The sequence below is a fragment of the Cucumis melo genome, chromosome 3 (genome assembly GCF_025177605.1).
Source record: "Cucumis melo cultivar AY chromosome 3, USDA_Cmelo_AY_1.0, whole genome shotgun sequence".
In the NCBI taxonomy this organism is placed as follows: domain Eukaryota; kingdom Viridiplantae; phylum Streptophyta; class Magnoliopsida; order Cucurbitales; family Cucurbitaceae; genus Cucumis; species Cucumis melo.
The window spans coordinates 16,299,623-16,312,393 of NC_066859.1; the positions used below are offsets into that span (position 1 = coordinate 16,299,623).

The 12,771-nt window shown below is 33.9% G+C and overlaps 1 protein-coding gene across 1 annotated transcript; it reads left to right on the plus strand.

Moving 5' to 3' along the window:
* Positions 1 to 10,053: 10,053 nt before the first annotated feature.
* On the plus strand, positions 10,054 to 11,096 carry LOC127148627 (uncharacterized). Its single transcript, XM_051082755.1, has 6 exons — positions 10,054 to 10,178; positions 10,268 to 10,429; positions 10,511 to 10,615; positions 10,682 to 10,754; positions 10,828 to 10,923; positions 11,005 to 11,096. The coding sequence occupies exons 1-6, from the start codon at positions 10,066 to 10,068 to the stop codon at positions 11,086 to 11,088; spliced, it is 633 nt and encodes a 210-aa protein (XP_050938712.1). The 5' UTR covers positions 10,054 to 10,065; the 3' UTR covers positions 11,089 to 11,096.
* Positions 11,097 to 12,771: the final 1,675 nt, after the last annotated feature.

Sequence of the window (12,771 nt, forward strand, 5' to 3'; positions counted from 1 at the left end):
GGAAAAGCACTATGGATGCGGCCCGCTCCGTAGTTAGTAAAAACGATGTAATCCTGAATCATTCATGTAGAGACATGGGAGTGAGGGCGTCTTATGTAAATGGTTTGCATAAGACTGGAACCACGAAATAGTCACTTTTAGTTATAACACAGTAAACTATAAACTGACTATTTCAATTATGATGACCTAGGTAACTTGATCTTAATCCTGAGCTAACTATGAACTTCTGTTCATTCGGTAGTATCCTTAGATTTGATAGGTGAGGGCAGCTCATCATTGCTGGCCCAATAAGCTTCCCATTTCAGGGATAAGACCGAGTGGATAGCTAGGGACATAGGGTGCAAGATGAAATTCACTCCTACCCACTTCTGGGATAGTAGATAGGTTGTTCTATTAAGGACTGAATCCAAGTCTTGAATAAGGGGCCCCACTTTCTCATTGGCTCTAGAAGGACTCAGGTTTATAGGTTGGACCTTAAACCAATTATTCAATAGTGAATCAGTGGGTCTTAAGGAGCAAGATATAATCTCGGGAATAAAACAGTATTTTGACCCAGCCAAGATTACGAACAACCTGTAAGGATCAACTTACTCATCATGGTTATATCAGGTGGACAGAAATATATTTATAGTGAGGGGAGTGCAATTAAGAGTCTTTAGTGGAATGACTCTTTAGTTAACGAATGTTGATTAAGCTTGGTCTAAAAGAGTTTAGCCAGTTAATCTCAAATCGTTGGAGCCCCTGATCTATAGGTTCATTAGGCTCCCCTACTAGCTCATATGGATTCAACTAAGAACAATATGTTGAAGTAACTCAAATTGTTCGAATTAGGAAAAGAGAGAGAAACTGACAAATATATAAGATATAAGTTGGTAGATATAAACTTTAAGCTTTGTGCTTAAATATGATTTAAATAAATATAAATATAGATTCATATTTAGAAGCTTGAAAAGTTTTGAAACGGTCAAAGTTGTAAAAGTCAATATATTGACTTTTGACTTTGAAAAACAAAACTTTGACCGGAATTTATATTCAAATATGATTTGAATTTAAGAAAAATGAATGCGAATTCATACTCAGGAGGTTAGAATTAGTCAAGACGGGTAAGATAGCAAAAAAGTCAAAAAGTTGACTTTTGACTAAGAAAATTCAAAGTTTGACTTTGACTTAATTGGTCAAATGACCAAATTGCCCTTTGACTAATTTCCTTATTAACTAAATGTTAGTGGGAAATGTGGCAGCTTATAATAAAATTAGAAGCCACTAATTCCATTAATAGTTAATGGATTAATTAAGTGTTGAGATTATATGAAATAAATTGCATGCATTTTGTATTTAATTTTTCTATATAAACTTCTCATTTCAGAATGAGAAGATGATGATGATTCTCATAAAAATTATCTAAACGATACACCTACCTCCATTCTTCTCTCTAAAAGTTTTCTTCATTAAACGAGTCCCACAACTCGGTTCTTAGTCCTAAGATTAGTAGGTCAACATAGTGGTTGTCCTTTGCTCGTGATCATCAAGGGAGAAGAAGTTTTAGAACGAAGAAGAAGTTAAGAACTACAAAGGTAAGTTCATCGTTTACCTTATCTATTCTTCGTTTAGGTCTATCGTTTAGTTGCTGCATGTTAATTTCTAAATTGTTTAGATGCATATAGAGTAAAGCATGATCCTAAGTCTTCCGCTGCATGTTTTTCTGATGTTTTTCCCATCAGTGTTGTCTTCTTCGTACAATATTATTGGAAGACTTTTACTAGAAGACCAGTCACATGTTCCACACATGTGTCAAGTCATTGATCTTAGCTATACACAATCTCTACTAGCCTCGTGAATTGCAAGAATTTCAGTATGATTTGAGAAAGTGGTCGTTATGGTATGTTTCATTGATCGTCATTATATAACAATTCCAACACATATGAATAAATAACAGTTTGAGATCTAACTTTGTGTGGATCGAATAAATATCCAAAATTTGCATAACCAACTAGATTAAAATTTTATTTATTTGAACAAAACAAACTTGTGCCCATAGTTTCTCGGAGATGATGAACACTAGAAGAAATATAGGCTTTAATGTCGCTTGGGAAAAATGAAAAAAGAGCATTAATGTCGGTTTTGAAAAGGCGGATCTTTAATGTCGGTTTTCCACCGACATTAAAGACTAAGCTTTAATGTCGGTTTTAAAACGACATTAAAGGTCCGCCTTTTTGAGAACCGACATTAAAGGTCCATTTAAATTTAAATTTTTAATATTTTTATTTTGTGAAAAAATAGACACTTTAATGTCGGTTTTCCACCGACATTAAAGGTCCATTTAATTTTTTTTTTAATAATTTTTTTGTGAAAATATTATTCTCTCTCTTACTTTACCTTTTCGACCGTCTGCTATTCGATTCTAACTTCATTCGACACTCGTCTTCTCCGAACATTCTCCTTCATTTCTTCTCCGAATCTCCTTCATTTCTTCTCCGATCGACGCCACAATTTTAATCGACGCCACCATTTTATCGCCGCCACCATTTCTATCGACGCCACCATTTCTATCGCCGCCACCATTCCGATCGATTGTTGTTCTGTTCGCCCACCGTTGGAATAAAATTCGGCCGCATTTCTCTCCTTCTAAAGAAACTCGTCCGGTCGTCCGCGTCTTCCTCTCACATTCTCATTCTCCCTCTCACATTCACAGCAACTACGGTAAACTTTCCATCTTCTTCAAGTGGTCGCGATTTTTGTAATTTCGGGTTTTTAGCATGTGTTTTTATTTCGATTTATTCTTCTGTAAATAAGGATGAAATGGCTGTTCTTTAAATCATTCTTTTGTACTTTATTGTTATTATTGTTTGTTGTATTTTTTGATCTCTTGAACTGAGTTTATGGTAGCTGTGAATAGGATGAAATGGCTTGGTGTAAATCGTAGATGTGAACTGTGAACTGTGAAAGCTTTATGTTTACTCTCTTCATGAACTGTGAACTGGCTGGCTTGTTTGTTGTTGTAATGTATCGTGAAAGCTTGGTGTAAAACTCTTGTTTCTTCATGAACCGTGAAAGCTTTATGTTTACTCTCGTAGATGTGAACTGAGTGTATTGTTTGTTGTAATGTATCGTGAAAGCTTGGTGTAAAACTGGAAATAAAGTTATTAACGTGGGTAAGATTATGGATTTCTTTCATTTACTCTCTTCATAAGAATAATTAGGTTTTGTATGAGTTTGAAATGTCCTAAATTCTAAAGTGATCGATTTTCATTTTGTGTTCTTCTCCGTTAGTGACAATCTTTTATGATCCATGTCTATTCTCACCTATTTTCTCTTATCGTCAAAGATGAGCCACTCCTTATTGTTGGTGATGACATTGTTGTCCTTTTCGTGCTTCAAATTGGTTTCTTCACACACAAATTTTCGAAACTAGTTGATTCAATTTAATTAATGATTTTGCCTAAATCTAACCAAACCAAAACCATGCACATGTATGGTATTACTAAGATGGAAAACGAAAACACCAAATAAAATTAACTTGTGTCTATTTTTACCCAAACTGTGGAGCTCTTTCAGTAAACTATTTTTATTTATGTCCAAATTTTTTTCTTTGTAGTTTTCTTTTCCTCTCCTATATGACTCTCACATCACTTTTGTTCATGATAGATGATAAGTGTCTTAACAAGCTTCTCTATCTCCAACCAAACATTTTTGCATGGTTAGCTTGCTCTTCTTCCAACAATTATTGTTACTTGAAACAACTTTAAGGGTTTTCTCTTAAAGAATATTATCTTTTATATCCACAAATCATTGAACATGGTGATTGTGAGGATCAATCTTAAAAGAAAAGAGAAAGAAAAAACAAGAAAAAAAAAAAGACAAAAGATATAATGAAAGCAAAATGTCATAAATAATGTATATAATGTGTGTTAGTAGTTTAGATGTAAGAGCTCAAACTCAAACTTTGGACAAGACTTATCATTATAATGGGCTATATAATGAGCTTAGCTTCTTTCAAATTCTATTGTCTTTTTTTCTCATTTTGGCATTTGTTTCTTTTTTCTTTTTTTTAGAGGGTAAAGATTTGTAGCTTTTAGGCACATGGCTCCTCATTTATTCTTCTTCAACATAAAAGATTTAGATGCCTAGCTATGGGCCCTTTTCTGTCATCCCGAAATTATTTCAACTTCTATCCTTTCTGTGATCATTTATTTCGTCTTTCCTTATGCTATAATATATACATGGGCTTTCATTTCATAACATACAATAATGACATTTTTAATAAGTAAAGTTTTTTATAATCATTAAAAACTTTAGTTCCATACTTAGACCATCATACCCCCTTTTGGCATGGCATTATGTATTATTTGAAATTTTTCATGTATGCTCAACATTAATTTCAGTTACCACTCTTTCCTGTGAAAGTATTTTGAACTTAAGTATGCCTGAGGATATGTAGAACTAAATTTGCTTCTAATAGATATATCTTTTGTTATTATTTTTTGTCTTTTCATTTTACATGATTATAGTTCGAAACCTGATTGGAATACAGAGAATAAGGTTTAGGGTTATATAGAACTTGTTAGTTTTTGGAATATGGATTCAGTTTAACTTTACTTAATTTCGTTGTTTTGTTGATTTTTTTTAGATTAAACTGCATCTTATATAATATGGAGAAGTCGTGGATGCAAAAGAATAGAACGTCATCTGAGTATGCTTATGGGGTTGAGATGTTTATTAAAAATGGGTTGAAGCATTCAAAGACGTCAAATGTTATGGCCTGTCCTTGTTTAAAGTGTGTGAATGCAAAAACTTTAGATGTGAATACAATTAGAGATCACTTGTTTTTTAACGGCATCGATCAGAGTTATCAAGAATGGATTTTTCATGGTGAATCACTACCAATAAAGAGAAACAATGAAAGTGTCTTTAGTAGTGTAAAAGAAGAAATTGACGAGGATGATGTTGATGACACAATTGGAATGTTTGAGGCTGCACATAATTATTTTAATGACAAGTCAGAAAATTTTGAGGAAGTAGTAGATGATGCCAAGAAACCATTATATCCTAATTGTACGAATTTTACCAAAATATCTACGTTGATAAAGTTATATAATTTGAAAGCTAAATTTGGATGGAGTGATAAGAGTTTCACTGAGTTATTACAATTAATTTCTGACATCTTACCTACCCCCAACGAATGCCCTACTTCCACTTATGAAGCAAAAAAAATTTTGTGTACTCTTGGAATGAAGTACGAGAAGATTCATGCCTGTAGGAATGATTGTTGCTTGTTTAGGAAAGAATTGTCTGATGCCAATGTATGCCCCTCTTGTGGTATGTCAAGATGGAAGATTCCTAAAAATTCAACGAAGGAGGTTAAGAATGTTCCGGTGAAAGTCATGTGGTATTTCTCTCCAATTCCAAGATTTGAAAGAATGTTTCGAAGCAAAGAAACATCAAAATTATTGACGTGGCATGGCAGAAAAAGAGAAGTGAATGATCTATTACAACATCCAAAAGATGCATTATCATGGAAAAAAATAGACAATTTATGGCTAGAGTTTGGGTCAGAACCTAGAAATCTACGTCTTGCTCTTTCCACGGATGGGGTAAATCCGCATGGAGATCTTAGCAGTAGATATAGTTGTTGGCCAGTTATGTTAGTGACATACAACTTACCTCCATGGTTGTGTATGAAGCGAAATTTTTTGATGTTGACTGCACTAATATCTGGTCCCAAACAACCGGGAAATGAAATAGATGTTTATTTAGCTCCATTAGTTGATGATTTGAAAATACTTTGGCATGATGGGGTGGAATGTTACGATGCATATCAAGATCAATATTTCAGGCTAAAGGCTATTTTATTATGGACCATTAATGATTTTCCTGCGTATGGTAACTTGTGTGGTTGTACAGTCAAAGGATATCATGCATGTCCAATTTGTGGGGAGAAAACTTCATCAATTTATTTGCCAAAAGGAAGGAAGATGGCATATATTGGGCATCGCAAGTTTCTACCACGTCATCATCCATATAGGAAACAAAAGAAAGTTTTCAATGGTGCACAAGAATTAGAATTGGCTCCAGAACCATTGAGTGGGGAAGAAATTTTCATACAAACAAGTAAGTACAAACACTCATTTGGTAAGAGAACTATGAACGAAAAGAACAGTGAAATGAGTTCTTCAGGAACTTATTGGAAGAAAAAATCTATTTTTTTTGAATTAGAATATTGGAAGTTTCTTGATGTGCGACATTGTTTAGACGTGATGCACATTGAAAAGAATGTCTGTGCAAATCTCATTGGCACATTGCTTGATATTCCCGGTAAAACCAAAGATGGAGTAAAAAGTCGATTAGATTTGGTTGAATTGAACATTAGATCAGAGCTAGCCCCTCAAGTAGGGGAGAAAAAGATCTTTTTACCCCCGGCATGTTATACATTATCTCGAGCAGAGAAGTTGAGTTTTTGTAAGACACTATCTGAATTGAAAGTACCAGAAGGCTATTCATCGAACATTCAAAGTTTAGTGTCACTCACAGATTTGAAACTGTATGGACTTAAGTCGCATGACCATCACGTTCTTATGCAACAATTGCTACCTGTGGCAATTCGTGGTATTCTACCGAAACATGTAAGACTTGCAATTATTCGGTTATGCTTCTTCTTTAATGCTATATGTAAGAAGACAATTGATACATCACAATTGAAAGGAATGCAAGAAGATGTAGTTGTCACTTTATGTCTATTGGAGAAGTATTTTCCACCATCATTTTTCACTATAATGGTACATCTTGTAGTGCATCTCGTAAGAGAAATTGAGTTTTGTGGACCTGTTCATCTAAGGTGGATGTATCCTTTTGAACGATATATGAAAGTCCTAAAAACTTACGTGCGAAATAGAAATCGACCAGAAGGATGTATGGTAGAAAATTATATTGTTGAAGAGGCTATAGAGTTCTGTTCTGAATTTATTGCTGGAGTTAGTTCTATTGGACTTAACTCATCTGTAATAAAAAAGAATTCAAACATGGATAGAGCATTATCAGCTTCTTCTTTTATCAGACCGAGTAAGGAGCAGTTAGATCAAGCTCATCTTTATGTCATTCAGAATGTAAATGATGTTCTACCATACGTCGAGTACGTGCTAAATCCTATCTATTCTCATTCTATATAAGTTGTTTATGTAATTAATTACTTAATAACTTGTTATTTACGACAGACAACATATGGAGAGTTTGCGTAAGCTTAACTCTGGTAAAGCTCGAAGTAAAAAGTGGATTCAAGAAGAGCATAATCGCTCATTCAGTCGCTGGCTGTCCACACGGGTAATCACTACAATCATACTCTTTTATGTTTGTTTTGGATCTAACTAAATCCAATATATTGTGTAGGTTGCACTTGCTCTCGAAGTACCTAAAAATTCTATCACGCCTTCTTTAAGATGGATAGCTCACGGACCTTCTCCAGATGTGGCCACTTATTCTGGTTACATAATTAATGGATATTACTATCACACAAAAAGGCGTGATGATATTAGGAGAGTTCAAAATAGTGGAGTTAGTATAACCGCTACTACGATGCAAGTCTCTAGTTCTAAGGACAAAAACCCGGTCATGTCAGATATGACGTTTTATGGTGTAATACGAGAGATATGGGAGATTGATTACCATCAATTATCTTTTATTTTATTTAAGTGTGATTGGGTTGACAATAGAAGTGGAGTCAAAGTGGACGAGCTTGGGTTTACCATCGTTGATCTCAAACGTATTGGACATAAATCAGACTCATTTATTTTAGCCACTCAAGCAAAACAAGTATTCTATGTCCAAGATTCTGCAAATCCTGAATGGTCGGTGGTTTTAACATCTCCACAAAGAACTATTGAAGAAGATTTCTTTGAAGATGAAATAGGAGATATGCTTCAAGAGTGTGGTTACGAAACCATTAAAAGGATGCCCAATGTTGATACACCTAATGAGACTGATGATACAAATTCAACTTATATTAGACATGATTGTGAGGGTAGATGGGTAGAGAAGGGTATGTCATTACTTTGCTTTATAATGTATTTAATTTTAGAGTTCGTAATATAATTGATATGCTTATGGTATCTTTATAATGTATTTATGTTTAAAGTTCGTAATATAACTGCTATATTTATGGTATGTCATTACTTTGCTTTATAATGTATTTATGTTTAAGTTCGTAACATAATTGTTATGCTTATGTATGTTGACTTTGCTTATTAATGTATTTCCATTTTTTGCAGATTCATAGATGGAGGATAGCAGTGAGGATGAAAGAGAAATGCTTCCAGAAGTAAGAAAGAAATCATTTGTTCCACGTGGGCCAACTACTATGTCTGAGTTGGCCTTAGTGAGAAATTCTGGACAAAAGTTGCCCATTCAATTTAATGAACACGGACAACCTGTTGGAGCCACGTCTAAGAAAATGCAAAGTTACATTGGTGTGTGCGTTCGACAACAGATTCCTATCACATACAACTCTTGGAAAGAAGTTCCGAATGAGCTAAAAGATAAAATATATGATTGTATATCGGTATGAGTTCTATTGTTATGTTTTTCATATAATGTAGTTTGCTTTACACTCTAAGTTTAACTAAGCTTTTTTTTTTTGTGTAGATGTCGTTTGATTTACAACCCAATGCTAAACATTCTATACTTATGTCTGCATCAAGAAAGTTTCGAACGTTCAAGACGACGTTAACTCAGAAGTATATACTTCCGTCTAAGGATCAACCATCACTCTTGCAGTTTCCTCCCAAAATCTATTCTCATATAAATCAAGAAGATTGGGAATCGTTTGTGGATGCTAGACTAAGTGAAGAATGGGAGGTAAATAAGTTTAAATTTTCAATGGAATTAGAATTGTTTTGATATCTACCTACAAACTAATACGTTGTACAGGATTATAGTCGTATTCAAAGGGAAAGAAGGTCGAAATGCGTATACAATCACCACATGTCACGTAAGGGATATGCTAATCTTGCCGATGAACTAGTGAGTATTTCTAATTAAATTGAAGAATTTATCTTAATATGTTGTTGTTAATTAAATATGTATCTTTTGTTGTAGAAAATAACGCATGATGTTTCCTATCGATCAACTCTTTGGAAAGAAGCACGGAAAGGAAAAAATAATGATTATTTTGATGATGCTACTCGAGATTGTGCCTCTCGGATTGTAAGTATACTTATGATTACAATATATAATCTTTTGTTAACCTAACTGATGATGAATTGTTTTATACTTGTATTGTTTTATAGGATGAATTAGTTGCAACAAATAAAAATGAGGACATCTTGACTGACGCATTGGGTTCCAAGGAGCACGGTGGACGTGTAAGAGGCGTGGGTGCTTTCGTCTCTCAATCACAATATTTCAAGACAGTAAAAGGGAAGGAGAAAATGTGTGATAAAGAAGAGGATGACTCGAGGTGCAAAAGTGACAAGAAGAGAAGTAATCACTCGAGGTCATCCATTGGAAGTATTAATATAGATCTTGATGCCGATGAGGACACACCTACCAACAAAGGAGTGGAGGTAATTGACTTTGTTGTCACTTTTAGTTTTTTAACTATATAGGATCAATTGTTCTTAACTATGCTTTTAATATTTGTAAAGGGAACACCATGCCAATTGTCTATAGGATCCATTAATAATATTGTTGCAGTAGCCACGATAGTTGAGGATAACATTGGATGTCCCAATGTTAAAGTTCTAGTAGACGTGGTTACGGGAGAAAATTTGACTATACCCAATCCAGTGAAGGGAAAGATAGAGACTTTAAATCAAGCATTGGGTAACATTATAGAATGGCCTCGTCGGCTTGTTTCTACGATCAATGACAAACAAGTGTGTATCTTTTTTTTACTATTTAAGTTTTGATTTTATTTGTATATGTATTTTGAATTTAGAACCTTGGTTGTGATAGGAGCATTCAACTAGGAAGGATGTCGTATACCCTTCAAATTATACTGACGTTAACGGGATTATTAAGCTTTTAAATAGACATGCCACGAAAAACATGGAGGATGTAGACATGATTCGCATCCCAATGAACGAGCTAATATTTGGAAGTGACAAATTTGTTTATTTAGCTCGTGAAGATTTGTTGCATTACTGCGGCATGGTTGAAATCGGCTATATGTGTATACTAGCGTATATTACGTAAGTAGACAACTTATACTCATCTTTATCTCCAATACCACTTTTGTAGTTATTTTGTTGATATTTTAACTATGGTTGCTTTTACTTAGATGTCTTTGGGATAAATGTGACTGTGCAAAGAATTTTTTTGTCATTGACCAATCAAAAATATCGTCACATATCAAAGATCGTGATCTTCGATCCAGAAATTTAGCCAACCAGCTAGAAGCAGTTAACTTGGAACAGAAAGTGCTAATTCCATATAATACCGGGTAAATAAAGAAGAGAAACACATTAATATATTTCCATTGAGCTTAAATGTGTACTCACATTGAAGATGTTGTTTATTGTAGTTTTCATTGGATGTTGCATGTTATCGATCTTCGTGAAAATTGCGTTTATGTTTTGGACTCTCTTCGGAGTAAAGTCAATGAAGACATTCATGGAATCATAAATGTGTAAGTGTATTTACTTTATTACTTCTTATTTAACTTTCTTGTCTTCTAATGTTTCAAAATATTTAGAGGGTTGAAGACATGGCAAGCGAAACACGATCTACAACGCTATCGATCAACTCCAAAATGGAGACCTGTAAAGGTAATTTGCATTTACAGGTTATTACTTTTTATGAAACATAAGATTAATTTGTATTCAATTGATATACATGCAGTGCCCTCGTCAATTGGATTCTGTAGGGTGCGGGTACTACGTGCAAAAGTACATACATGAGATAGTGCATAATTCTAGTACTTCTATTACTAACCTTGTAAGTTTCTACTTTAACTTTTTACATATTACAATTTGTGATCCAAACTCATACTTTCCATATCTTTCTCTTTGTGTGTAGTTCAATACCAAAAATGCATATAGCCAAGAGGAGATTGATGAGATTCGAACTGAATGGGCAGCTTTTGTTAGCAGATTTGTGTAAGTAGTTGCTTTTTGTAGTTAGGTTAGTAGTTGATTTTTGTAGTTAGGTTAGTAGTTGATTTTTGTAGTTAGGTTAGTGGTTGGTCGAGTTAAGTTTTTGTAGGGGACGACAGTCCTATAGTTTTTTGAAGGGCAGGTGGTCCCGTACTAATTGTTGTTTGTTAGATAGTTTGTACCTATACTTTAGTTAGTGAAGGAACCTTCTATTGTGTTTATAAATCACGATCTTATATATTATCTTTAATGGCGTTAGTGTGCTTGTATTTTAGTGTTGGATCTTATGCATTGTAGGTGTTTACTATTGGTTTGCCATGGATGGTAGGATGTGTTGTTTGATATGTGTGATTATGTATATATTGGAGGATTTGGAGTAGTTGGACTTATAGTGTTGAATATAGTTGTGTTTATAATATGTAAGTGTTGGATGATGTGTATTTGTTGTAGTTCTATATGGAAGTGTGGAAAAGTGTGCTTGTATTTTAGTGTTGGATCTTATGCATTTTAGGTGTTTACTATTGGTTTGCCATGGATGGTAGGATGTGTTGTTTGATATGTGTGATTATATATAAGTGTATATATTGGAGGATTTGGAGTAGTTGGACTTATAGTGTTGAATATAGTTGTGTTTATTGATATGTGATTATATGTAAGTGTTGGATGATGTGTATTTGTTGTAGTTCTATATGGAAGTGTGGAAATGTGTGCTTGTATTTTAGTGTTGGATCTTATGCATTTTAGGTGTTTACTATTGGTTTGCCATGGATGGTAGGATGTGTTGTTTGATATGTGTGATTATATATAAGTGTATATATTGGAGGATTTGGAGTAGTTGGACTTATAGTGTTGAATATAGTTGTGTTTATTGATATGTGATTATATGTAAGTGTTGGATGAAGTGTATTTGTTGTAGTTCTATATGGAAGTGTGGAAAAGTGTGCTTGTATTTTAGTGTTGGATCTTATGCATTGTAGGTGTTTACTATTGGTTTGCCATGGATGGTAGGATGTGTTGTTTGATATGTGTGATTATATATAAGTGTATATATTGGAGGATTTGGAGTAGTTGGACTTATAGTATTGAATATAGTTGTGTTTATTGATATGTGACTATATGTAAGTGTTGGAAGTGTGCTGGAATTTTAGGTATTATTGTGTGCATTGCAGGTGAATTAGGTATTATTGTGTGCATTGAGTAGTAGGCATTATAGCTAGTGTGCAAGCAATTTTTTTATTTTTTACAATATACGATGACGAACATTTCCGGACGTAGTTCGACTCAAATAATATCGGTTTTGCCGTCATAAAAACTATTATAAATACGACATGAAATGAATCTTTAATGTCGGTTTAAAAAACGACATAAAATGTGTCTTTAATGTCGGTGGAAAAACGACATTAAATGTGTCTTTAATGTCGGTGGAAAAACGACATTAAAGATGTGCACTAAGCAACATTAATGTCGGTTTAAAAACGACATTAAAGACATCTTTAATGTCGGTTATAAACCGACATTAAAGACAGCTTTAATGTCGGTTGTAAACCGACATTAAAGATGAACCGACATTAAAGACCTTCAATAACACCTTCAAAGATGTCGGTTTATAACCGACATCAAAGGTCTTTAATGTCGGTTTATAACCGACATTAAAGACACCTTTAATGTCGGTTATAAACCGACATTAAAG

Bases quoted from the DNA above. Each gene is read 5' to 3' on its own strand.
- LOC127148627 (XM_051082755.1), top strand. From the start codon at position 10,066: ATGAACGAGCTAATATTTGGAAGTGACAAATTTGTTTATTTAGCTCGT. The intron at 10,179-10,267 runs GTAAGTAGACAA...GCTTTTACTTAG, and splicing joins TGTATACTAGCGTATATTAC to ATGTCTTTGGGATAAATGTG. The intron at 10,924-11,004 runs GTAAGTTTCTAC...CTTTGTGTGTAG, and splicing joins GTACTTCTATTACTAACCTT to TTCAATACCAAAAATGCATA.